The sequence below is a fragment of the Mastacembelus armatus genome, chromosome 5 (genome assembly GCF_900324485.2).
Source record: "Mastacembelus armatus chromosome 5, fMasArm1.2, whole genome shotgun sequence".
NCBI classification, from domain to species: domain Eukaryota; kingdom Metazoa; phylum Chordata; class Actinopteri; order Synbranchiformes; family Mastacembelidae; genus Mastacembelus; species Mastacembelus armatus.
In genome coordinates, this window is record NC_046637.1 from 18153841 (window position 1) to 18179946 (window position 26106).

General features: G+C 39.6%; 1 protein-coding gene across 1 annotated transcript; it reads left to right on the forward strand.

The window, feature by feature from the left end:
* The first annotated feature begins 274 nt into the window (after positions 1-274).
* On the forward strand, positions 275-18265 carry nucks1a (nuclear casein kinase and cyclin-dependent kinase substrate 1a). Its single transcript, XM_026307447.2, has 8 exons — positions 275-617; positions 5230-5279; positions 6051-6141; positions 11650-11696; positions 11826-11978; positions 16606-16755; positions 17153-17305; positions 17920-18265. The coding sequence occupies exons 1-8, from the start codon at positions 601-603 to the stop codon at positions 18171-18173; spliced, it is 915 nt and encodes a 304-aa protein (XP_026163232.1). The 5' UTR covers positions 275-600; the 3' UTR covers positions 18174-18265.
* The last annotated feature ends 7841 nt before the right edge of the window (positions 18266-26106 follow it).

Consider the following 26106-nt stretch of genomic DNA (forward strand, 5'->3'; position numbering starts at 1 on the left):
TCTTCTGTTGTTGAATGTACATGATGTTTGTGCATGTTGTAGCCTATAATTGCGATGGTGCTCTATGATCTTTTGGGACCCACAGTGAAGTGAATGTTTGCATCCAACCTGAGGGCCTCTTTTTGTTTTCTTAACAGTGCTAATTCAACCTAGCCTGCTAACGGAGGCGGGCAACTATATGCTAAAACTGTTGTGAAAGGCAGCTAAATTACCCAATAGAAAGGAAATTCGTCGTTCAAATCAACCAATAGGAGCAGCGGAGCGCCGCTCTGCTCCTCTGAGGACCAAGTAGAGGCGGTGCTTGTCGCAGAGGAACCACCCCTCAAGGCCGCGGGGTTTGGTTGCACACAGGCTGCAGTTTCAGTTTGTTTTATTCACCATTTTGAGTAGCTGAAGGTAAAAAATTAAGAATATTTGCGTTTGGAGGACGAGTTGCTGCTGTACTTTTATTTTCACGCGCTAGCTCGGACGGTGGAGTTGTGCGTCAACCTCGCGTCCCTCGGTGTTTTGCAGAGCGGGAATCTATATTTCTTTTTCCCCCTGTGCTTTTTTTCTTCTCCCCCTTTCCTACATCCTTAACCTCTACAGTATTCCTGCAAAATGTCAAGACCAGTGAGGTAGGTGTGCTAAATCTGTCCTCTGCTCTCCGTAAATTAATAACGACACCAGGCATCGCACATTACATGCACGTCTCGACTATGCTGTGTTTTATGAGCTGGGAATTTGTTTATTTCACGAAGAAATAATGGCACTGTGTGCGTGTGTGATTGCTTTGCTGTGTGTGCAGCCTCTTTTTCTAACATGGATCCCAGCGGTGGGGACTGTTCGCCATGTCTTGTGGAGATACGGCAGCCCGCCGCCGTGTCGAGTCTACCACGCTATGAACGGATCCATGTTGTCCATTGTTGGCTGCTATGTAGGCCAAGCGGAAAATTAGTCGGTGTGATTTAACCAGCTACGCTTCACGGTTCACTTAGGCCAGGCCTGATAATATTTTTATTCTCTGATTGAGAATATGGCTACCCATTCATCCAGGGGAGGCTCTAAAGCGCTAATGTCCCCCAACCCCCCCCCCAAAAAAAAACCCGACCGGAGGAGGTGGTGGTCGGCCTCGGGATTTGATCCTGTTGCCGCGCAGACTGGGCATGTCGGTGCTGTAGTCACCATATCATCACATTTCACTACATTTAACTCGTTGCCGCTTCAGAACAACAGAAAACCGTGTTGCATGTAAGTCAACGATATGCCGTTGTTGTACGGTGAAGCTACGTTTTCAGTGCTGGCAGTAAATTAGCACTGCTGGCTGATGTCAGAGGAAGGCGGAGAACTACAAGAAGTCACCACACCCCCCAGTGCAAGATCCCCACTGTGATTACGGCGCATGAGGTGCCTCCAGGCTCTTTTCATCTAAATGAAAATGCTCTTATCTTGATTAGAAGTCATTGTATGCTATCAATGCTACTATAAAAGCTAATCCTCGAAATCTCGCGGATGTGAACATACTGTGTACATTATTTGGACTGTCAGATCTTTAGGGACTGTCTGAAAATTATCGAGGCTTGAATGAGGTGTGAATAAAAAAAAAAACACACTGAATAGGCTCGTTAAAAAGAACTGGTCCCCCAGTTTTAGGGACTTCTACTTAAATAGTAAAAGTGCAACACCCTCACCTCTATCTAAATACAGTATGATCATCATAGAATTAAATGCATTGCAATGTTACATTTAAATGTGTCCCAATAATTGTAGTTATTCCTTTTACAACATGATGCTGTGTGATGATCCACTGTCAACTAGGCACTTCGTTTTGTTCAGAAACCTAACATAAAACTTGTAGTGACACACCAGCAGCAAATCTTTAGCTTTTATTTTTATGTCCAGCACAGAGCATGTGCAAAGCCATTGCAAAGGCACACGCCCACTGGGCCTTTTACTTAACTTCAAATACATGAAGTAAACTTCCAAAGAAACATCATCTAGTTTAGATTCCATAGGGAAGTATTCAGACACATGACAGCACTGCATGAAATAAATCCTAGTGCTATTTAACAGAAAATCGTGTAGTAGTAAATCATATATTGATAGAGATTAGAAGAAGTACTTTATTAATCCCCAAGGGGAAATTCAATTGTTGCGGAAATTATTCTTATTGAAAGTTATTAAATTTAATATTATTTAAATTATATGAATAGTAATTAATAAAGTAATTAACTTGTATGTAGAAAAGTAGTAAAGTAATAATTATTTATTTTTGGGGGTTTGCGTGTGTGTGTGTGTGTGTGCGCGCACACGTTATTGTTTATAGTGTTGAATTATAGAGTTTTATGGCCGTGGACAAAAAAGACTTCCTGAATCTCTGTCTTAGCTTTAGGAGGAATTAGTCTGTTACAACTTAAATAGTGTGTTTCTTCTTTTTACCTGACAATGGTTGCAATTGAGGATAAATGATTTTGCAGAGTTGGAAAATTCTTTCTCATAGTATTATTATAGTTAATCCACTAAATGGACTTGTCCTCTTTGTGATGTGTGTAAACTGGAATCTTACCATTGCTCTTTTGCAACAGCTTACTTCACTGTGTGGAAGATAAATAAGACAATAATATGGATGAGAGATTATTGGCATCCCAACATGACTAAATAAACCTAACTTGGAGGACAAATAGTGAATTTTAACACAACTTTATTGAAGAAACAACATTTAATGTGGGTTGTACAGGTCTGGCCAGTAGTCAGTATCTGGGCTTTTACAGTCTAATCTTTGGGAATTAATAAAGTTTACCAGTCCAGCACATTGGTGCATTTCTGTGCAATTTACCTGAAACGGTGCCGTTTTCGGTCTGCAGTTACTTTCTACTTGAAGAGCTGCACTCCTAATAATACATGTTCTCACAAAACTCATATAAGCTAACGGGGGAGAAAAACTACCCAATTTTCACTATACAGGTTTGCTGTTAAAACCCTGCAGTGTACTGTTGTGTTGTTTTTCTGTAGAATGAAATAAGAAAATAAATAAATAATAAATGGACTAATCATAGCTACATTTGACAGCTTTCATAATTAATAAAACAAGACTTGCACCTCACATGTTTGTACAAACCAAAATGATTTCTTGATATTACATATTTTCTCTGATAAACATTTCACAAGAGGAAAGCAAACAAATTGACATGATTAGCTGTAACTGTAGCTGTTGGTTGCAGACATTTGTTTATTCACACTCAAATTTCAAATGTCAGTTTATGTATCTACTTTTATGAGGACCAGCTTTTTTTTTTGTTTTGTTTTTTCCTTTCTTTTTTTTTTTTTTTTTGGTTGAGTAATCTGGACTTTGGGTGTGTAGTTTGGTTTTGATATAGTGATATCACACAAGGAAGCCACGGTGTGTCATGAAACAAATGAAAATGCAGGGTATATGCTACAGCTGGAGCTGAAGCAAGTAGTCAGTAAATTGAGAGAAGATAAATTTGCATACTGATATTTCACCAATCATTTTATTTTTCAAACAAATGTCTCCAAGCATATTTCCTTGCAGCTTTTCAGTTGAAAGGATTTGCTGCTTTCCTTTGTCGTCTGTAGTTCGACAAGAAAAAACATTTGAAGACGTTACCTTAGCCTCTGGGAAATAGTCATGGTCATTTTTTAACACAATAACTGAAAATTATTTGAGGCCTTAAACATAACCGTTCTTTGTGCTATAATGTAGATACCAGTGTGTGCTGGAAAATATGACATCACAGAATATGCTACAGTAAGATACGTAAGTTGATTTGCTGTAACTCATTTCTCTTGACTAAAGACTTTGTGTTGCACAGTTGCAGCTGGTAATTTTCACTATTGATCCAGCAGAGAAAAAAATGAAGGCATTTCTACTGAGCACCAGATGCATGGACATAAAACATGCTATTTGTGCATTGTAAAAGTTAGCCTAACTTTTTTTTCTTTTTTAAATCTGCATTATTATTTCTCTGAATCTGCATTTTTCAGTTTTTCTGTCAAAACAAAATATTGCCTTTAGTAACCTGGAGTAGATGGGTAATTAATAATAATTAATCAAAATAGCTGCTGATTAATTTTCTTTGTTAATTAAGCAACTTCAACACAACCTTGTGAAAAATACCACTGGTGTTTTCCCTTCCTCTGCCTCAGTTTTTGGTTGACAGCGATGGTTGAGAATAGGGGTAATTCATGTTGAAAAGTCAGAATGTATTATAACAATAGATGAAAAGGGCAAAATTCACACTGGACTTCCTAGAATGTTGTCATGACAAATGTACCACTCAGTCCACTACTTAGACTAGTTGAGTTGTATATTGATCCTATCCACAGTTTGGTGACTTGCTATACAGGAGCTGGTTGGAAAAATAGTATCTTGCTCCCTCTGATATTCGTGAGATATGAGTGCGATGTGTGGAAAGCTTGGTGGGCATGTCACTGGCTGCTCTTGCACATATCTGAGGCTTTCACTGTGGCTAGTGTTAGTGTGTGTGCTTGTTGTAATCCAAGTACTTTAAAAGTTTATGGCACTGTTACCCTCCCCCTTGCCTCCCATACCAGGCTGCTCCAGCAGGGTACTTAATCTGGTTTGAATCCACAAATACAGAGCTACTTTACTGGGAAGAGCTTGCAGATGAGCTCAGATGCCACCAGTTGTTCAGTGTGATCACTGCACTAGATATATGTGTGTCAAAGGATTGATTTCTATGTACTCGTTTAGAAAGGATTATATGTCTAAGGGCCAAAATACATCTTTATTCTGTTTTTAGCTTTTGTTTTGACAAATTTTATGTGGTAAACTGTATATACAGCACCTTAAATAGTGTTTGAAAGGTGCTCTGCACAAAAGCTTGCCATGCTTTAAAAATCATGAGGGATAATTTTTCAGTGTTTTTAACCTACAACAACTCAGATTGAGATGTGTGTTACCTGAACTGTAGTTGGTTGCCGTCACCTGAGGCTTCTCACAGACACTTTGCCAAATTAGCCAACTGAAACTGAAGAAGGTAGATGAGTGTCCAGTTCAGTGTCCCCAGATAGAGACAGTTTGGCTTCTCAAATCAAATAATATACAGAACAGACATTTATACACATATGACTGGCTGCTGCTTTTTGACCTGAGATATAACTTTTTTTTACCTATATTTTTCCACCATTCTTACATATCCAATGTCAAGTGTGAGCACTGAAGTAATACTGTCAATGTTATCCAATGCAATATGTGTTTCTTCACAGGAACAGGAAAGTGGTGAACTACTCACAATTCAACGAGTCTGACGATGCAGGTAAGGAGACTTTAGATGTGTGGCAACAGGAGTGGGCATTATGGATAAAATCCTTGGAACAAAAATCCAATATTACTGTAAAGCATTTCTTCTCACCAATTAGCATGACAATCCACAATTGTTTAATACATCCAGAGATCTAAAATGTGGCGAAATCTTTCATGAAACACTTATCCTTGCCCTACCCTCTGCTGGTTACCTGGGTCAGGTGTGTTCAGCCAATCAGAAGCTGGAAGATACCAAATCATTGCCTTCCTCTCCCTTCCGACCTCATCTTAGATGGTATCTACTCCTGCTTATTAGGAAACAAGCAAGATGGTGGTCCTCAAGAACCATGGGTTCGGCACCCCTGCACTAAAACCTTTAAAATATGTAGTTTTACAAGCAATTTAACACTTTAGTCTTTTACTCTTTTATTTTAATATTAAAGAATTATTGGTCTATTATATATTTATTCTAGTTGGTAAGATGGCAGCTGTAGGGATGACAATTGTTAGGTGTCACGTTTGTTCATATGTGGTATTTAATCCTATTTAGTGTGGAATGGCAATGCATCTGGAGGTCACTAGGAGGACCTTTTAGTCTCTTTTGGTTGATTTGTTTTCCGTATATATGCTTCATTGAGGTACTGGTAATATTACTGACAAAGAAATGTCAAGAAAGGGCAACTTAGATAAAAAATAGTATTTGTCTTGCTAATAAGAACCTGTCCTTCTGTGTGGATAAATTTGAGTGGTAGAATAAAATCTTGTCCTTGCCCTTTGTCTTAAGATGAGGAGTATGGTGACGATAAGCCCAAGAAGGTGCGCACAGCCCCTCGTGAGCCCAAGCACAAGCACTCAAAGAACTCACAGGATGACAGGTGAGTCCTTCATGTACTATAGATTGGTGTGACTGGCAGTATTCAACAGCGTCCTTGGTATTTGATGAATTCATAACAATATTTTAATTGAAATTATTCACATATGTTGCAGCAGTCAAAATCAATATTGAACCATAGAAATTAACAGTGTAGTGACCTGGACACCTGGGGTGAATCTCAATTCTAAAAGTTGCATTCAGGTTTCTGTTACTTGTCTTTTCCTTTGCATTTTAATCCTGCCCATGTAAGATACAAGGAAAACATGCAAGAAGAAACTGCAGGGAGAAAAGATTCAAGAAAACACATTTTAACTGACATAAGATGTTCTAGCCTCTAATCCTCAATGTGCAGTGTCCAGTCACAAACTGGTTTTCTGAAAACCTGGCACGCCAATCTGTAACAGACTTCTGTGAAGGATGGATTTGTGCCTCCTTAGTTATATATCTTCCAGGCAGCCTCCTCATTCCTCAGTCCTTTGTCCTTAGAGCAGAAAGAAGGCCTTTAGGATGTCCTTCATCATGGTGGACCAGTACAACTTCTGGGCTGACCGAGAATCGAGGAAAAGTAAAATAAGGGAACTGGGATTTACACATGGATGCAAAGAGGAACAGATCTGGGCTTGATGATGCAGCAGTCAAGACCCTAGCAGCTTCTCTGTGAGCAGGGTGGAAATGAAGCCCACCTGAGACACTTAGGCACTGTCAGCAGTAAGATACTAGGATATACAGTACTGTGCAAAGGTTTTAGGTGCTTTCGATGTTTTAGATTCTTATGACACACCACCATTAGGTGTCTGATTGATCCCAGGTTCATTGTACAGGACAACAAGCCCATAAAGAACCCGCTATAGTTCAGGAAGAACTATTTTCAGAGGCAAGAAAAAGCAGGAGTCCTGCAGCAGATGGTCTGACCCTAACAGAGCCCAGATCTCAGGAGTGTGGAGTCAGTCTGGGATCACATGAAGAGACAGAAGACACTGGGAGAGCCTGAATATACAGAAGAACTATAGCAGCTTCTCCAAGGTGCTGCAAAGTACCGGGAGAAACTATGTGCAGGTCAAACCAAGGAGTACTGCTGCTGGTTTAAGGGCATAATGGGGTGCTGCAAATAATGATTAGATTTAGGTTTTGTTCCCTTTACTTCACTTTGTATGAAGTTAATTTATAAATAAAAAAATAAGATAAACTTTATCAAAGGGAAATTCAGGTAATCTTGTAGTTAATTAGTAAGTCAGTAGTGAGAGTTGTCAGTAGTCAGCTTGTCATCTGCCATTGGCTATGGTGTTATTGAGCCTGATGGCTGTGAGGATGAAGGATCTCTTGTATCGTTCAGTCCTGCAGTGCAGTGAGGTGAATCGTCCACTGCAGCTGTTTCTCTAGTCCATCAGGATGTTGTGAAGGGGATCATCAGTGTATTCCAGGATGGCCTCTACCTTTTTGTGTGCATCTCTCCACCACACCCTCCAGTGAGTCCACCCTCATTCTAGTCACTGAAACAGCTTTCTGCACCAGTTTTTCCAGCCACCTTGCATCCATCTGCTTTATGCTGCCTCCCCAGCAGACTGCAGCATAAAACAACACATTTGCTATCATAGTTTGGTAAAACGTGCAGCATCTTCCTCCAAATATCTAAGGGACTGAGCCGCCCTAGGACGAAAAGTCGTTTCTGCCCTTTTTTATATGGTACATCTGTGTTCAGTGACCAGTCTAACTTATTGTTCAGGTGCACACCTGGATATTTGTAGGCCGGCACCAATGACTATAGAAGGGGTGGACATAACAAGCCTGCTTCCGGGCTTGAATCCATGTAGGAAGTAGCCGTTGGCTCCAACAACCCCAGGCTCCTTTTGACTTCCCCTGAAAAATCAGCAGGAATTGCTAAGTCACTGTGGTTGCCACAGTAATCATTGTGGCTTTGTCGTCTTTGTTTGAACACATTCTTAATATTCCTAATTTTCTATGTCAATATTTGTTCCGTAACACAAGATATTAAGGTAAATAACTGACCAGTGAGGTGCCTCCTTTCATCCACATCACCTACATGGGACATGATTGACAGGTTGATTTACCCATGCATACATTATGGCTTTAGGCTACCTGCCCCTTCATGGTAGGAATGGATTTGCTGGTACTTGGACATTTTGGAACAGTGTAGAAAAATTGCTGACACCAGCCTTTTTATAGTAGAATTGATTATGTATAACAGATATTGAAATTTAGCCTTGCAAGATTGCAGTTGGAGCTTTTGACGCTCTCTCCATGGCGCGTGTACATTCAACAAGCTTGCTGCTGATTGGTTCAGTGGTCACCATAGGAACATTCTCTAGACACTACCTTATTATCCAATCATGGTACTTCTGGCTCCACAAAAGCAATATGGCGACATCCGTAATGGCCGAAAGTGGTGAGTGAATTGGCTTCAGTCTTGCGGTATGTAACGCTATAGGGGATGTCACACTGTATAGGTCCACTCCCTATACAACGTCAATTGCTGGCACCACTTCAATGTCCACACCGCTTCAGTATCCACACCACTGATGTTGACTGGATAAGGAGGTGGTTTAGAAAACTCACCATTTCCTTGGTTTTAGAGTTCAGTAGGAGGCATGTTTTTGTGAGTCCAGTCACTGAAGGATTTTGTCAGGCCCCTGTAATCCTCTTCCTGTCCATTCCTGATACATGCAACAATCACTGTATCATCAGAATACTTCTGAATGTGGCAAATGTACATGAAATCTGCTGTATACAGTGTGAACAGGAATGGAACCAGACCAGTCCCCTGTGGAACCCTTTTGCTGCTCATAATTCTACCAGAGATGCAGTTTCCCATCTTGGCGACCTGGCTTTTCTGTCAGATAATCTGTGTTTGAGCTGTGTTCTGTTTGAGCTTGTCTCTGAGGATGATTGGTTGGATGGTATTGAATGCACTTGAAAAATCAAAGAACATAATCCTCACATAACTTGCAGGTTCTTCCAGATAAGACTAAACATGGAGGACAACAGAGGACAGTATCATTCACACCAATGTGTTCTCTGTAAGAAAACTGCAGCAGTTCTATTGCATGTTTAACCTCGAGTCTTAGTAGGCAGAGAATCATCCTCTCCAGGACCTTCATAATAAGGGATGTGAGAGCCACCGGCTTGTAGTGTTTTAGTTTAGCTGGACAGTTTACTTTTAATACTGGAACAATAAAAGGTGTTTTGGAATGAGCTGAAACCCTCCACAACTGTAGTCTTAGGTTGAAGATTCTCTGTAGAGGCTCACACAGTTGGGGAGCACAGTCCTTAAGCAGCCTTGGACATACACCATCTGGGCCAGCTGCCTTCCAACGGCACAGTCTTTTGTAGCTGCAGCCTCACCCCTGTTACTGTGACAGATGGTGGAGCATGCCCAGGTGAGGGGGGTAGCTACATAGCTACAGTAATGTTGGTGCACACAGGTGGAGGACAAGGAGGAGGAGGCATTGAGGAAGAATGAGGCACTATGGCTGGACAGGCTGGGACATTTGCAGCAGTGTCAACCATGTTGAAGAACTTGTTAAGTTCGTTGGCTCTGTCCACATCACCCGCTGGTGCCTTGTTTTGTTTTTTCTTTTGTAGCCAGTGAACTTGTTAATTCCTCTCCACAGCTTTCTGATGTTGTGCTGTTTTTCTATTTTGTTTTTGTAGTCCTCCTTAGCCTACTTTAATCTCTTTAACCATCCTTAGCTCATATTGGACATGTTTGAGCCTTACTTTGTCTCGAGCTTTAAATGCCTCCTTTTTCTGGTTAAGGATTGCCTTGATGTCACTAGTGATCCAGGGTTTGTTATTAGGGAAACAGCACTCAGACTTGGTAGGTATAACAGTGTCTCTACAGAAGTTGATGTATCTGTGAAACAGTCAACCTATCTGTCAGTGCCCATGCTGTTCCCTTATGCTACCAGCAATACGTTCCGATCTGTGCATTCAAAGCAGTCCCTTGGAATCTCAATTGCCTTAGGTGTCCATTTCATGACTCTGATGATCGTTGCAGGTTGCTTCAGTACACAGGGTTTCTAGCAGATCTGCAGTAATACCAGGTTGTGATCTGACCTACAGAGTGTTGTTAAGGCAGTAGAAGTATAGGCCTCCTTGACATATGAATACAGCAGATCAAGTGTTTTACCTTCTCTGGTAGGACGGGTGACAAACAGAAAATCTAGTCACTTGAGGTGAGAGTCACATGTGACTAATCTTAGATTCTTAGATAGAGTAAATGCTTCTCCCCACAGAAATATCCATAAATGATATGGGAAGTAGAACAGTAGTTGTCTTGTTGATTGACTTTGACTTTGCTGCCATCTGCTCAGGTGCAAATCGTAGAATAAGAATCTGTTTACATAATTTATATTAAAAGCATTTCCTGTTTGTTTTTAGTGTCTGAAACTTTGTGTGTTGTGTTGTAGGAGGGTGGGTACAGCAAGTGTAAGATGGTTAAAGCAGCCTTTAAGTGAAATAGGTAGTTTATTAAGTCCATGTTGTGGAGATGAGACTGCCAAGTGTGTTGTATCAGAGCAGGGCTGCTGAGTAAGCTAGAGAAGAGAAAGCAGCTCAGCTGGAGAAAACTGGGGTTGAAAACTGAAGCAACACACTTGCCTCTCTAAAATTATTGTAAGTGAATAGTGCCAGAAACCACTACTACATAGTTAGGCTCAGAAATATTGGAATATTTATTCTTTAATTGGGAAGGTCATTAGAGGGTATTACCTATACTGGAAAGGATTGTAGTTACTACTACCAATACAAATGCTCTTATTGGTGTATGAATTGCTCCATAATTTTGCTCTCTCCATCTCTAGCCTCCTCTCTCCTCCTCTTTGCTGTTAACCAAATAGCAAACTTATCACCCAACCACAAAATCCATCTAATAACATGTGTAACTGCATAGCAAATGTGTAACTCAACATAAGGGTATGCAACTTAGCAGGAGTTTGCTAATTAGCCATGTGTTTATGTTGATGTATGCTAATTAGCCATGTGGAGCAGAGTTGCTGTTACTTTTAATGTAAACATAAAACAAGAGTTTCTTTCATTTGCTAATGAAGTATAATTGCAATGCTTTATAATACTGTACGTTATTGATATTTCATTTCCATGTGGACTAAAAAACGTGAAGTGCATCATTTAGCACCTTACCTGGCAACTGTGCAACAAAGTCAGTTAATAATGAGTATTTTAACCCAATACTCAGTCAGAACAGTCAACAACTGCATTTGCTAACGATAACTTTTCGACTTATTAGTGGTTTTAAGCTCCACTATGAAATCCACTGCTACCTATTATTTCTGCATTGCTTTTATGTGTGTGGGAGATTACACCAACAACTATGAGCTGCCGGCAGATTCACTTGCTTGTTTATTGGTCTAATATGCTCAGTCGTTGACAGATGCTGATAGTGTTCAAAATCGTCTGGTGAATCAGTTGACTTCCGCTAGCTTGGAATCTCAATCAGTACACTGACTTTGTCTTTTTCTATTCTTTGTTCCAGTGAGGACTCTGATGACAAGCTTTCTAAATCCAAAAACGATTCAGCAGGTTGGTCAGTCTGTTTTTTGATTTAGAGGAAAGGGTTGACTCAGGGCCACAGTGAAAACAAATTGAATTTGATTAGTAGACATTGGTCCATAGAAAGCCAGCTCATTGACTTCTGTATCACTGCTGCAGATGACTTTGGCAGCGATGATGAAGACAATGATTTTGGAGAGGAAGAGGATGAAGATGGAGGAAGCGACTATGAAGAAAAAAGAGGGAAAAAGGGAAAGAAAGCTGAGGTGAAGAAACCAGGCAAGAGGGGGCCGAAGAGAAAACGGGCTGCAGGTAATAATGCAGTTTGTTGTTGCTACGTATTAACTTCATTCTCTTTTTGAAGCATGGATTATATACATACAGTGGGTACGGAAAGTATTCAGACCCCTTTAAATTTTTCATTCTTTGTGTCATTGCAGCCATTTGCCAAAATCAAAAAAGTTCATTTTATTTCTCATTAATGTACACTCAGCACCCCATCTTGACAGAAAAAAACAGAAATGTAGAAATTTTTGCTAATTTATTAAAAAAGAAAAACTGAAATATCACATGGTCATAAGTATTCAGACCCTTTGCAGTGACACTCATATTTAACTCACATGCTGTCCATTTCTTCTGATCCTTCTTGGGATGGTTCTGCTCCTTCATTGGAGTCCAGCTGTGTTTAATTAAACTGATTGGACTTGATTAGGAAAGGCACACACCTGTCTATATAAGACCTTACAGCTCACAGTGCATGTTAGAGAAAATGAGAATCATGAGGTCGAAGGAACTGTCCAAGGAGCTCAGAGACAGAATTGTGGCAAGGCACAGATCTGGCCAAGGTTGTAAAAGAATTTCTGCAGCACTCAAGGTTCCTAAGAGCACAGTGGCCTCCATAATCCTCAAATGGAAAAAGTTTGGGATGACCAGAACTCTTTCTAGACCTGGCCGCCTAGCCACACTGTGCAATCGTGGGAGAAGAGCCTTGGTGAGAGAGGTAAAGAAGAACCCAAAGATCACTGTGGCTGAGCTCCAGAGATGCAGTAGGGAGATGGGAGAAAGTTCCACAAAGTCAACTATCACTGCAGCCCTCCACCAGTCGGGGCTTTATGGCAGAGTGGCCCGACGGAAGCCTCTCCTCAGTGCAAGACACATGAAAGCCTGCATAGAGTTTGCCAAAAAACACACGAAGGACTCCCAGACTATGAGAAATAAGATTCTCTGATCTGATGAGACCAAGATTGAACTTTTTGGCGTTAATTCTAAGGCGTATGTGTGGAGAAAACAAGCCACTGTTCATCACCTGCCCAATACAATCCCTACAGTGAAACATGGTGGTGGGAGCATCATGTTGTGGGGGTGTTTTTCAGCTGCAGAGACAGGACGACTGGTTGCAATTGAAGGAAAGATGAATGCAGCCAAGTACAGAGATATCCTGGAAGAAAACCTCTTCCAGAGTGCTCAGGACCTCAGGTTGGGCCGAAGGTTCACCTTTCAATAGGACAATGACCCTAAGCACACAGCTAAAATAACAAAGGAGGGGCTTCAGAACAACTCTGTGACCGTTCTTGACTGGCCCAGCCAGAGCCCTGACCTAAACCCAATTGAGCATCTCTAGAGAGACCTGAAAATGGCTGTCCACCAACGTTCACATCCAACCTGACAGAACTGGAGAGGATCTGCAAGGAAGAATGGCAGAGGATCCGCAAATCCAGGTGTGAAAAACTTGTTGCACCATTCCCAAGAAGACTCATGGCTGTACTAGCTCAAAAGGGTGCTTCTACTCAATACTGAGCACAGGGTCTGAATACTTATGACCATGTGATATTTCAGTTTTTCTTTTGTAATAAATTTGCAAAAATTTCTACATTTCTGTTTTTTTTCTGTCAAGATGGGGTGCTGAGTGTACATTAATGAGAAATAAAATGAACTTTTTTGATTTTGGCAAATGGCTGCAATGACACAAAGAGTGAAAAATTTAAAGGGGTCTGAATACTTTCCGTACCTACTGTATATGCTGCATTTTTATGTGATGTCCATCTGCTTTGATCCATAGAATGTGAGATGTCTTATTGACACAAATGTAAAGACACATTTCTAGGAATCCATTAAGTTTAATAGCAGTATGTTTAAAGTTCATGTTAAGGCTTGATAATGTGAGTAAAATATCCTTATTTTTATTTTTCTGTCCTAATACTGCAATTTAAATTGTTATATTAAATTTTATCAGTTAAACTCCAGGCCTGAATTCACAGTTTAAATAGTTTTAGATTTTAATTCTAAATCATGGGTGATACTTAAACTTAAAAAGAGAAAGATACTTAAATCATCTTAAAGAAATGTGTGCCCTTTCTACACATAAAAGCCCATTTACAGGTCTTGAACAGGTTCATGATTTTGTATATTTATATACAGGTCTTGTGTGTTCAGAGGGAACTGTTTGAAGTTTGACAAATGTCTTCATATGAGTGTCAACAGGATAAGCAACAATGTGCCAACAAAGCAAGTAAATATGAACAATACTAAAATTAAAAAAAACAGAGGTCTACATTTTGACAAAATGATTACAAAAATATAAAAGTCAGCAAATTTTTAAACTGGTTGAGAATTGCTATACAGAAAATACTGCTATACAGAAAAAACTTTTGTATAACAGCAAATATATAGTGCAGGGAGAATTAAGTGCTTAGTAAATTTGTCATAAAAATGACCAGTATTGTACTTTTGCTGAGAACTTCAATAAAAAAGAATTGTCTGTTAAAGTGCACAGTAAATATAAAAAACAAAACTAAGAACCTCCCTGTTTTTCCATATATGTAGTGTAAATCTGACTCCAAATTATATCCAGACTTTGGTCTCTGCTCTTCAAACCAAGGAGATATGTAGATAATTGTGAATCCTGCTAAATAAAGTTTTGCCCTAACTCATTAGCCCATAACAAATAAACTTATCCAGGGTCAGTCCCTGAGAGCTGACTAGAACTCAGTGTTATCCATGTCCTCCTCTGGATCTTTATCCCTTTCAAAGGCCCCAGTGGTAAGTTGGTGATTGTGGTACAGAAAGACCTGGGCTTTGAGGTTGTCTAACTGATCTTCTTCTGCTGGAGTTAATGTCTTTGTACCTTTTGGCCAAGAAGCTCAGCACCGAAAGTCTCTCCTGCAGCCCACCCCAGAACACGTCCAAATCCACTACACCACATAATGAAACTGTAAGTGCTGCTGGTTCCAGGCGGCTTAAATAGGTGTCAAACTCATCTTGAAGAATGCTACTGAAACCTGAAACATATTTGTAGTTGGACATATCTATAAATCTATTAGTGGGATGAGTATCAAACACCCTCACCTCTTTCAGAAAATTGAGGGCTGGTACGGCGGGTACTTGTCTAGTTTCTTCTCAGCATTGTCCTATGCCTGTTTCACTGTGTTGAGGATTGCTGTTTGTACAGCAAAAGAAGTCAAGTCCCTCAAAGTACTGAGCGCATGCTTTGTATTGTAGCTCTCTATTTGCTGCAAAATTCATCTGCCGATCTTCCAGGTAGTCAAAAATTTTGGTAGTCACTGGATGTCTACTCAGGCAGATCTCCAGCATCTGAACTGCTGTGATGTTGATCTGCACCTTCAGGCTTTTGGACACTTTTGGGCTTTGGAGCATTTCATGGAGTCTGTCCACAAACTGTGGTGTGTTTCTGCCACATGTCTATGAACACAAACAAAATATTTAGTGATCAAATTGCATGAGCTGTAGTCTTAAAACAGTATGGCCAACATGTTCTGAATGGTACATTTTGGACTGCAGTGAACCAAGAGTTCCATCTTGTTCCACATGGATTCGGAGCTATGGTGGCCTCTCGTCTCTAGAGATTTCTTGCCATGAAATGAAGGTATCTTCTTTTGCGTGAGGACATCTTTGAGAAGTTTGCATGAATGTATTCAGCTGACTCTCTCTGTAGTTGAAATACATCTGGATTCTACAGCATCATTTATTGTCCTCTGACTCTGTTGACCACGAGTTTCATTCTCTGCATATGTTTTGCAGACAGAAAGTGCTTGTGAAGCATTGACCTTTATTTATGTTCTAACACTGCACGTAGTTTAACCCTGCTTTCATGAAGAATGTATGGAAACTGTGGAGCATGGTCTTTAGCGGTAATTTTTGTCGGTAAATGAAAGACGTTACCACACGTCGGCATCTTCATCACTGTATAGGAAGTGACAACGTGAGAGCACAATGTAGGGACACATTTGATTTAGACTGATGACGTACATGTGGAGTGCTACTTGGGGACAAACTTGATTGCCAAAATTCGTAGAAAATGACAGCGATTGGCCAAAATTACAGGAAAGTTACAGTGATTGCACGATGTTGCAAGGTCATGTAGAATTTGGTGGGATTGGTTGAATTCACAACAATTAGTCTGCAACAATTTTGGTAATTGGTCAGACTTATCAAGCCAAAATGCTGAATGTTGGTCTGTATTAGCTTTCTAATATTGAGGATTTGCAGGTTTCATATCTTTTTTAAAGTTATTGTATGAAATTCAGCTCTCAGAACTTGTGATGGGCATTTTTCAGTAGTATTAAACTTTTCATAAATTGAATGTTTGATTAAAAAGTAATAGGCAAATGAAATGGTAATAAATAAATGTTATTCTTTTGTCTCCCTAAATTGAATTCTATACTGAACAATTGTTTTTCATAGTTTCTTATCAATAGCAACACACTTAGCATGCTTCACATTTGAGTTTTTGTATATCCTTAATGTTTTATGGCATTAGGGAAGTCAGTCAGTGTCAGCTGTATGAGGCCTGTAGTAATACAAAAACGTCATTGCAAGATTGCACCTGTTTAATCCACAGCAGGTCTTCTTTTTCTCAATTTACTGCTGCCTTATTGTCTTTCGCCTATCACTGTGTAACTGTGGGTGCTTTGTTGTGTAGATGACAGTGATGATGACAGGGAAGTGAGTCGAAAGCGTACAGTGCGCCAGGCAGCCTCCAAAGCTGTGTCCAAACAGAGGGAGATCCTGCTGGGTGATGGTGGCAGCGAGGATGAGGAGCACGAAGACCAAGAGGAATCCTACATGGACCGTATGTACACCTCTACTGATACACCGACACATGCCATCCTCACACTCCTTAAAAACTCTAAGCAAGCTGTCATATATGACACCTGTAGTAAATGTCTAATGTCTTATTTCTATATGAACACCTTGAGTCATTTTTTCTCCTTATAAAAGCCTGTTGTACTCTAAAAATCCTTCTGAGGTACAAAAAAACAAAAAAACTTTGTGACAGCACTACACTTCATTAGATATAGAGCAGGATACTAAACAACACTTGGTGATTGTATTTGTAATTGATCTTTGCTTTCCCTGGTGCTTGACTCCTGGAAACGTCCCTATATCAGGCCTATGATTCCAAATGTAACAGGAACTTGTAGTTTTATTAGTACAGAGATGCATATGCACCCTATTTCTGTGTGCAGCTGATGAGTCAGGCAGCGATGAGGACTTCATGGTGGAGGATGATGATGACAGTGACTATGGTCACTCCAGGAAGAGAAGCAAGAAGGTGATTCGACGGGGACGGACGGACAAGAAGGAGAAGAAAAGCCCCAAACCCCGACTAAAGGCCACAGGTTAGATATCCACTTACTGTGAAGCCTCAGACTCGAGACTTTTTTTGATTCCATTTTAGGTTGTTGGATTTGGGCGATTCTGTAAAAATGTGAGTAAAGATGAGCTTCTCTTCTGTTTTACTTTTGTGCAATAGAAACAACAGTGCCATTGTTGATTTACAATTCACTTTCTTTAACCTTGAACACTCTCAAAAATAGTTTAGCATTTTTGGACACGATTATGTGCTTCCTTGTTGAGAGTTGGATGAGAATTTGATACCACTCGTGCCTTTCTGTCTGTTAAATGAGAAGTCACAGACAGGAGAGATTTAGCTTAGCTGAGCATAAAAATGGGAAATTTGTGGAAACAGCTTGTGGCTCTGTCCAAAGGTTAAAGAGATCCAGCTAACTGCTTCACAGTTGGAGCTGATTACAGTGATGGTGTAAAGTGGATGAGTGTATTGTAATGATAAGCATCTATTGGTATGGTTGGTAATAAAAAAGTGAATAGACAGAAAAGAAGAAACGGAATTATGGCGACATTATGGCTTCTCATGCTATCACATCTAATCTTAAAATTGCATTGTTATGTAGTCAGTGGTAGGCTTGAGCCATAATTTTGTATCCCCCCACAGTGACCCCCAGCCCAATGAAAGGAAAGGGGAAAGGGCGCCCGAGCACCAAGGCCCTGGAGAAAAGCTCACCCAAAGAGGAGGAAGAGGACCCTGAGAGTCCCCTGGAGGAGGAAGAGGAAGAGGAAGAGGATGAGAAGAAAGAGACCTCCCCTGCCCCCAAGACGACAAAGGAGGCTGCTGGAGGAGATGAGGAAGAAGAAGACGAAGAGGAGGAGGACGGCTCAGAAGAGGAGGCACCCTCTGGAGAAGACTAGAAGATGGTACCTGTTTGAAGCCCATCCTCCCTGTCTCTCTGTCTCCTCTCAACTTTTTTTTTCTCTGCATTTAGTTTTTTTTTTTTTTTTTTCCTGTTTTTTTTTTTTTTGTTTTGTTTTGTGTTTTTGTTTGTTTGTTTGTTTTTTTTTATTTTATTTTTGGGGGGGGGGTTCCCTCTGGTGGCCTGGCTCAAAGGTTTGGATTTGGTGTACTTTTTCTTGCTTCGCTCCCCCTCCAATTAAGACATTGTGCTCATGTGATCTCACAGTGTATGTAGTTTTACTTTGCAGCTTTCAGCCTAACCTGCTCTCATCCCTCATTTCCTTTCTTTCTAAATCCAAAAAATTCAGACAAGTTTCTACCTTTCAAAGAGCTCAGTGCTAGTGAGCATCCGTCCTGAGTGTCAACAACTTTACTCGTGTTTGTTTTTTCCTCCCTTGGGATTTTCAGTGATTGGACATAACTGGCCATGCATTTTTTTTCATCTTAATCTGCAAACACAGGGAGTATTGTTCTGATCTTGCCAGCATCAGTAACTAAGGCTCTGTTTTTTTACAAAGCAATGTTAGGGGCTGAAGCTTTTACTCTCTTCTTGGTACTTTGTGCTTTTAAACCAGGAGTGTCTTTTAACAGAGCAGTGTTTGTTGTTGTTTTTTTTTTTTTAAACTGTTCTTTCGGTTAAAGCAGCATGTTTTAATTTTATTTTTAAAGATCACCATGCTTCTTTCAGACTATATTGCTGCCCTGAACTCTTGTGTGACTGTGTGGAGAATGAAGTGAAGCACAGTATTTTGAGAAGTATTCGACCTGTAGCTGCTGCTTTGTAGATCAAACAGTTAAAGTTGTGTTACTGGCAGAGTGGTGGGTCACTGCTGAGTGTTTTTGCTACATGCTGAACTGCCATTGCCATGCATTTGAAGTCAGCATGTGTGTTTTCATGTACTTGTTTAAATTTGTATGCTTTTGGATGTATTTCTTGAAAGAGGATGTGGCTTTTCATTTTCTCTAAGCCCATCAGCTGCATATGTGAAACGGTTTCTCTCGTATGTTGGGCTTTCTAATGAAGCATTGTGCTACATGAAACAAACCCCAACCCTTTCAAAAACAGCCCCACCCCACTCCTGCATGGCTACAGCATCTTTTCAGCATTCAAACCCTTGTGCCAGGCACCCTGAAATCTTTCATTTTTATTTTTAAGAAATGCAACATGAGAGCTTTCTTTTTTTTTCTTTTTTCAGAGTTAAAAAAAATGAATGTTTTTCTTCTCCTGTTGGTTCATTGTTCTAATTCTCTATTCAGATTTTTTTTGTAATGTTTGTTTTTTAAGAAAAGAAATAAAATGTATCTTGATTTTAAAGAAAAGAGTTGACCCTATCCAATCTGTTCTGCCTGATGGTTGGACTAGCCATCCTTCTTTATTTCTGTCCTTTCATTCATTCTCTTCTCCCCCTCCCTCCCACTCCCATTAGCTTAATGGTTACTGTTGGTATCTGTCCCTTCGTTTTTAGAGATTTTTGTTGCCTGTGTTAGCATTTCACAAGCAGATACATTTTTTTAAATTTAGAATTATATGGTACTGAGGCTCAGAAAAGATTGAAACAATCTTAGGGGCTGAAGCTTTTAGTGGGTGGCTCAGTACATATCCGGCACTCATTTGTCTAATAATGCCTTAATTTTTATTGAGTTGAGTTTCAATAGTGGCTCTGATATCATCACTGGAGGCCTGAGAATGTAATCTGTCCTCATGTTTTAGGTCTTTGCTACAAGCTGCAAATTAGGCTTAGAACAAGTCAAGAATTTGTACGATCAGCAGACCATCCAAAGCCATAAATGATCTCAAAACTAGTGACTCGGAGATCAGGTGCAGCACTTCTTAGATTGTCCTTTTTTGAGATAAGTAGTTTGATGTTAAAGCAAAAAATAATGATACAAGAAAAATCTGCTATTGTGACCTTGGGAACTAGATGGTGGTCAGGAGAAATTCTAATTCATCCCAAGGCTGCAATCAAAACTAGTCCTGGATGGGACACAATGGAACCTAGTCCTTGGTTCAGAAGCACATTCGATTGTTTTACAACTGCCCTTATTAGCAGGTTAGTGTGTTTTTCTACATTTAGGTCCTAAATTGGCACCCAGTCATCAGTGTCATTTTAAGACAATTGGATACAAATAAGAAAATAAAAAGGAAAATAAGTTTGTTTATACCACTGTAAAGCTCTGAGAGCTGTTTGCCGTAGGCTCAGACACTTGTATTTAACAGCACTGAGGGCTTGAATGAGGTTCCTCTCCATCATACCACCGGAGGCACATGGCATAAGGCTATGAATTTCTCCTCTTTCATCCATTCTGAGATTTTTTTTTTTTCTGTTGTACTGTTTTTGAAGTTTATTTTCTATCTACATTCAGTTATACTGGCAATGTAAATGTAAGCCAAGTTGTGATTCCTACAGAAGACCAAGTGGAGAGTAGTGTGGAAAAAGGAACGCTGACTTTTGAATCTTTTGCATGTTGTGGAACAAGTGCGAAGAGATGATGATGCTGGTAATGGCAATATGTGGTCTTACGAAAAAAAGTATTAACGACTATGTTGATAATGTTTTTCCCAGCTTCTAATAAAGGCAACCTACTTTTTATAAGGATTTAACTACTTGTTTTGTGACATTGAGCTCTGTGTGCTGTACGGATGGTGACTGGGAGAAAATGATGTGCTAGAGTTTTTGGTTTGTGGAGATCAGCGGTAGGCTGTGTCTACCACTCAGTGATGCTGTGTGCGCTAGTCATGGCTAGACTTAACTGAGAAGAAAAATGTTTACAGAGAACCACCTGTTTACTTGCACACCTCTCTTTAATTCTAGGTCCTTGCATTCACATCTTTTTATATGCCAAAAACAGACTCAGGATAAAAATGTAGAAATCCAAAGGTCAGCAACAGTTAAAGATTCACAAAATATCCTCATTTTGGTGACTTTTCTTTAAATAAATAAGCAATCAAATCATCAAGGACACATTTTTAAAGGACACACTGTAAGTTAAATTATTATTAAATTAACAGTTTGAACTTTATAGCTGACCTCGGGCTCAATAAGAGAGATATATAAAGATTTTAAAAAAAAGGAAGCAAATTAAAAAATGAAATAAAAGAATTAAAAACACTGAATTACAAAACCAGAAGAAAATAAGGGTTTATGTTTATATCACAATAAAAAAATAATAATTGCTGGCTGCTTCCCATACACCTGGCTCTCAGTGGGTTTACAACATCCAACATACTGTAAGGTTGTGGAGGGAACCCAAGGTAGTTAATAAGATGTGCTTATTTAAAATTAATTGAACTACTTTTTAACTTGTACCTGCTTTTTAGTGGGGCATATGTCCAATTAAAGCTGCATTAAAGTATAACTAAAAAAATACAGCTATACAGCATATTTCAATTTGTATTTTGCAGGCAGCTGTTCTCAGAAAAATAAAGCTGTTTGTCTATAATGTAATACCTGGAAATAGCATGGTGTTGCTTTGTGTCGCTTGGATGTGTAGAAATTGCTTGCTCACTTAATTTTATATGGACATCAAATATTAATTCTGGGTTTGCTGCTCCCATAGGGCCAATAATAATAGTTTTAAAGGCCTTATCAGTAATAATACTGTGTAGTGAAGGTAATTCATTTAAACATTTCTTACTACACATAATTTTTCTTTTTGGCAATTTTTTTTCAAAAGAATCACCACCAAGAGGCCAAGAAAGAGAATAAGCAATAAATGCAGATTTAAAGAGACAATAACTGGATTAGCTGCAATGGATTTAGCTTTCCATCCAATTGGCAATGACAATTAACACACTGTTCATACTGACATGAAATTTCTGTGTATGGCAGAAATCTGTCTGTGCTTGAACGTGTCAAAATGTTCACCCTCTGAGCTTCCTTTTTTCCAGTTTGTGTTTGTATACCGAGGCTTCTCAGCTCTTTTCACTGCTGGCATATCATCCCTTGTCAACACTGAGTATTCACACAAACACTCACCATAAGCTATGTGATGTTTGAGGTCACAACAGGACACACACATGTCCTGAAAACCAGCCAGTAACATTGTCATCATGCTTGGAACAACACTAAGTAATTCTGATTTTATTCATCACCATCTGCTGTTCAGGCCCCAACATAGTTCCTACTGTTTAGCATGCTACTTTCCTCCCATTCATTCCATCCATCCATTATCTATACCCATCCATCCATCCATCCATCCATCCATTATCTATACACGCTTATTCCCAAATAGTGTCACAGGGATCTACTAGAGCCTATCCCAGCTGTGTATGGGTGAAGGGCAGGGGTACATAGAGACAAACAACCTCACACACTCAGACTCACTCCTATGGGCAACTTAGAGTCTCCAGTCTACTTGATATACACGTGAGCATAGGAGGAAACTGGAGTACCCAGAGAAAACCCACGCAGGTATGGAGAGAACAGGCAAACTCAACACTGCTGGGTTTTAAACCAAGAACCTTCTTGGTGTGAGGCAACAGTGCTGCCTTCCTTCCATTCATTCAAATAAGAAAGTGTATCTTTTAGGTACATGGTTACAGTGGATTCCCTCTGCAGTAAGTTTTAATGGCAAGATATATAGATTTATAATGTGGACAGGCTTTAGTCAGTTAACAGTAACTTGCTGAGATCTAGAAGTTTGAATTTCCACGTCAATTTTCAGAGCTGCTATAAAGGATATATAAAGTGTTCCTGGTAAAAGTGAAATGGTGCCTATCATGAAAAAGTGCCTGTCCACAAGTCCTAAAGTTCTACCAGTTGTGGAAGAAGCATTTTTTACTTAAAGTACCACTGAATAGGTCTAAGTCCATCCTTTAAAGTCCTGCATACCATTACATACAGTACATACCATTGGGTGAGTGGTAGAGTACAATCTGGAAAGATCTAGCCAGACTAACTCTTTTCCCATTCTATGCAAAAAAATTAGTCTGGAATCTCATGGGTTGAGATTGAATTCCAGGGGGCAGGCCAATGGACACAGAATAAACCAATCAGAGAAACGAAGGCTATGAAGCTTGTGGTAGAGACACTAGTGAATGTCTGTTGTCGTTTTTGTTGTAAAAACGTAAGAATATACGCTGTTATCAACAGTTCTGTGCGTATTTTTTGAAAGGAGTAAACAGCAAAAGCCAGTTGTAGAAAGGTTTGCAGACTTGGGACTGGCACTAAGAAATATTACGAACAAGTCATACCTAAAGCCCACCCCATTGCAGATAAACTGCTGTGATAGGCCCAGTTCATTTGAAGAGGAAAAGACTACGTAAGGCAGGGAGGGACAAGCTTCTCAACGTTTGGAAGGAGTCTGTGTCTTGTCATCATGTGTCTTGTCTCCTCTCTGGGGTTGTCTGGAAAGGACACTCACACACCCCAAAAAACAAAGCTGTTCTTTTTGTTTTGTCACTGTGTACATGTGCAGAATGTGACTGGAACAAACACCTCAGAGGAGCATGCAAAGCTTTGTTCAATATATGTGTTATAATGTTTGTTGTTATGTTTTCTTTTTTGGTGAGGCAATAATAAAAGCATAGCAACTCCTATGCCCCTATGCACACCACTCTAGCATGCAAAGACATACAAAACAAAGAGATTGCCCTGCTTAGTAATGGTTGCTAAGCTAGGACAATTGCTGTTTAGAGAACAGGACACCAAGTTTTTTGGATGCTGAGCCATGCCCCAAGTCTGGTGCAGTCTCCCCTCAGCACCATCACTGTCTGGAAGCTGCCCTGCAGGCTGTGGTGGTGTGTCAGTGGATAGGTGAGTTACCTGTTCGTATTTACACCTGCACACGTTTATACGTCAAAGAAAATCAGTCAGTCATTGGCAATGTGAATGAGTTGCTTTCTACATCAAAGGTGCTTCATGGTTTACAGTAACAAAACAGAATAAATGTCAGAGTAAATTAAAATAAAGAAATAAGTTCTTTTCAATTTACTTTATAAATCTGTAATATTGGGGACTTCATTGTGAAACAAGTTTCAACAATGTGATTTTTCAGCAGGACAAATGTGGGCAACAAATGTGTAAAAGATGTGAACCTATTCCAACAACCACATACTATCAGTAAATGCTGAAACAAATCCAGTGTTTGAGAGACATTCACCATCTATTGAATCAAGGGGCTTGTATTGAACAATATGATGCAAATACTGTTTGTATTGGTTATAATTAAAATATTATGAAACCATTGTTTGCTATTCTGAATAGGATTACTAAGAATAGGAAAATCACTATAGATTAGATCAAGAAGATGTATACCAGTTATTCCTTATAAATGACAATGAGATTGTTGTGTTTACTTTAAAATATTACTGTCTGGAAAACAGGAAATCTTTATCGTTATATGTCTACCATCCAATACCATCTATGGTATTGAGCATTTCAGTCCATTTTTGACATGGCAATACTGGACAGTACCTACCTGCTCTCACACGTAAGGGTCCGTAATTAAAACAAGTGAATTACACAAATTATTGATGGCTTATTGTTGAAAAACAGTACAAAATGAAATGACAAATGAAGCCAAATCTTATATGTAAGCAAACCAAGTACAATACATACAATCTCGTCGGTGGATAATCTTGTCTGTATCATGAAAATCAGGCACAAGATCATAAAAACTACAAATTCCTGGGGAGAAAAGCTTTCCAGTTATTGATTTATTTACTGCTAAATGTATACATCTATAGGCCTAACAGTTCAGGAGACATTTAATTTGAGGCCCACGGATCTTGGAATTATTGGACTCCAGTTCCTGAAAACCTGTCAATAGCTCTTTTAATGTTTAGTTAATCCAAAATTTGGAGATTTGCAGGTTAATGTGCAGGAAATACAGGGCTTGTATGTCCTCTGCCTGCTGCTCCAGACTGCTGGCATTTCTCTGCTCCGGCAGGGTCATCTACAACCACGCCGACCGCCAACGCCGACCACCTCTCCAGCAAGAACATCTGCCAAGGACATACACAGCCTCAGATGCTGTGGTTGCTGGAAAAAGTGAACCCAGAGTGACAGAGACTAATCTTGTGTGAGAAGCGTTACTGGTTTCCTTGAGGGTTTACAGAGGTTCAACTAACTGTTTAGTACATGCAGCAGTCCAATATGGATTATACTATATTTTCATTGCAATGTCAAGACACATGACATGTAAATGTAGCATCGGTTTAAGGCCAATAATGAGATACGTGTACATGCTGTGTTCTTGTCATGGTCAGACTAGTTTATTGTGAGTACAAGCAAACACTGCACACACTTTGGTTTTTATGTTCAGGGAGCAATGAGGACTGATATCCTGCTGTATACTGTTGCTAAGAAACCACACTGGAGTCCTGACACTCCTTGTGTGGTGCATTATGCTGCAGTCTTCTCATCCTTATGCTCTGTTTGGCTTCTCAAGGATCAGATACAGCTAGAAGGAGTAAGTAAATTAAGCTAATAAGTAATAAATCACTTTTTAAAATAAAGCTACCTTCCAGGCCAGGTGCAGCAGTTGCTTGCAGCCTTGGTGGTTATACTGTTATTCATAACGCGAATGTCATTTTAATATGACCTTTCCACATCGTGTCCTATAGTTCCAGCTCTGGTACTGAATTGTGTTAACATCTTAGGGAAAATTCTGATGTTTACAATGTATCTGACATTATTTTATCTAGGATGAGTAAACAGGCACATTCAAGACAAAAAAAAAAACATCCAAATGCTGCAGTGATGCCAGTTTTTCTTGTGAAAGTTGCTTGGAAATGTTGTATTTGAAGGGTAACTGTTAAATTTTATTGGCAATATTTTATACAAGCAGCAGGTGTGTGTCTTTTCTGGCACTTCTAGACTGCTAATGTGGCATACATCTATTAGGTGGACATTAATGCTGTAATTTGTTGGATGTTAAGCATATCAC

Excerpts from the sequence above, each read along its gene's own strand:
- nucks1a (XM_026307447.2), top strand. Across the intron at positions 6,142-11,649 it reads AAGAACTCACAGGATGACAG|TGAGGACTCTGATGACAAGC; the intron begins GTGAGTCCTTCA and ends TCTTTGTTCCAG. Across the intron at positions 11,697-11,825 it reads ATCCAAAAACGATTCAGCAG|ATGACTTTGGCAGCGATGAT; the intron begins GTTGGTCAGTCT and ends TCACTGCTGCAG.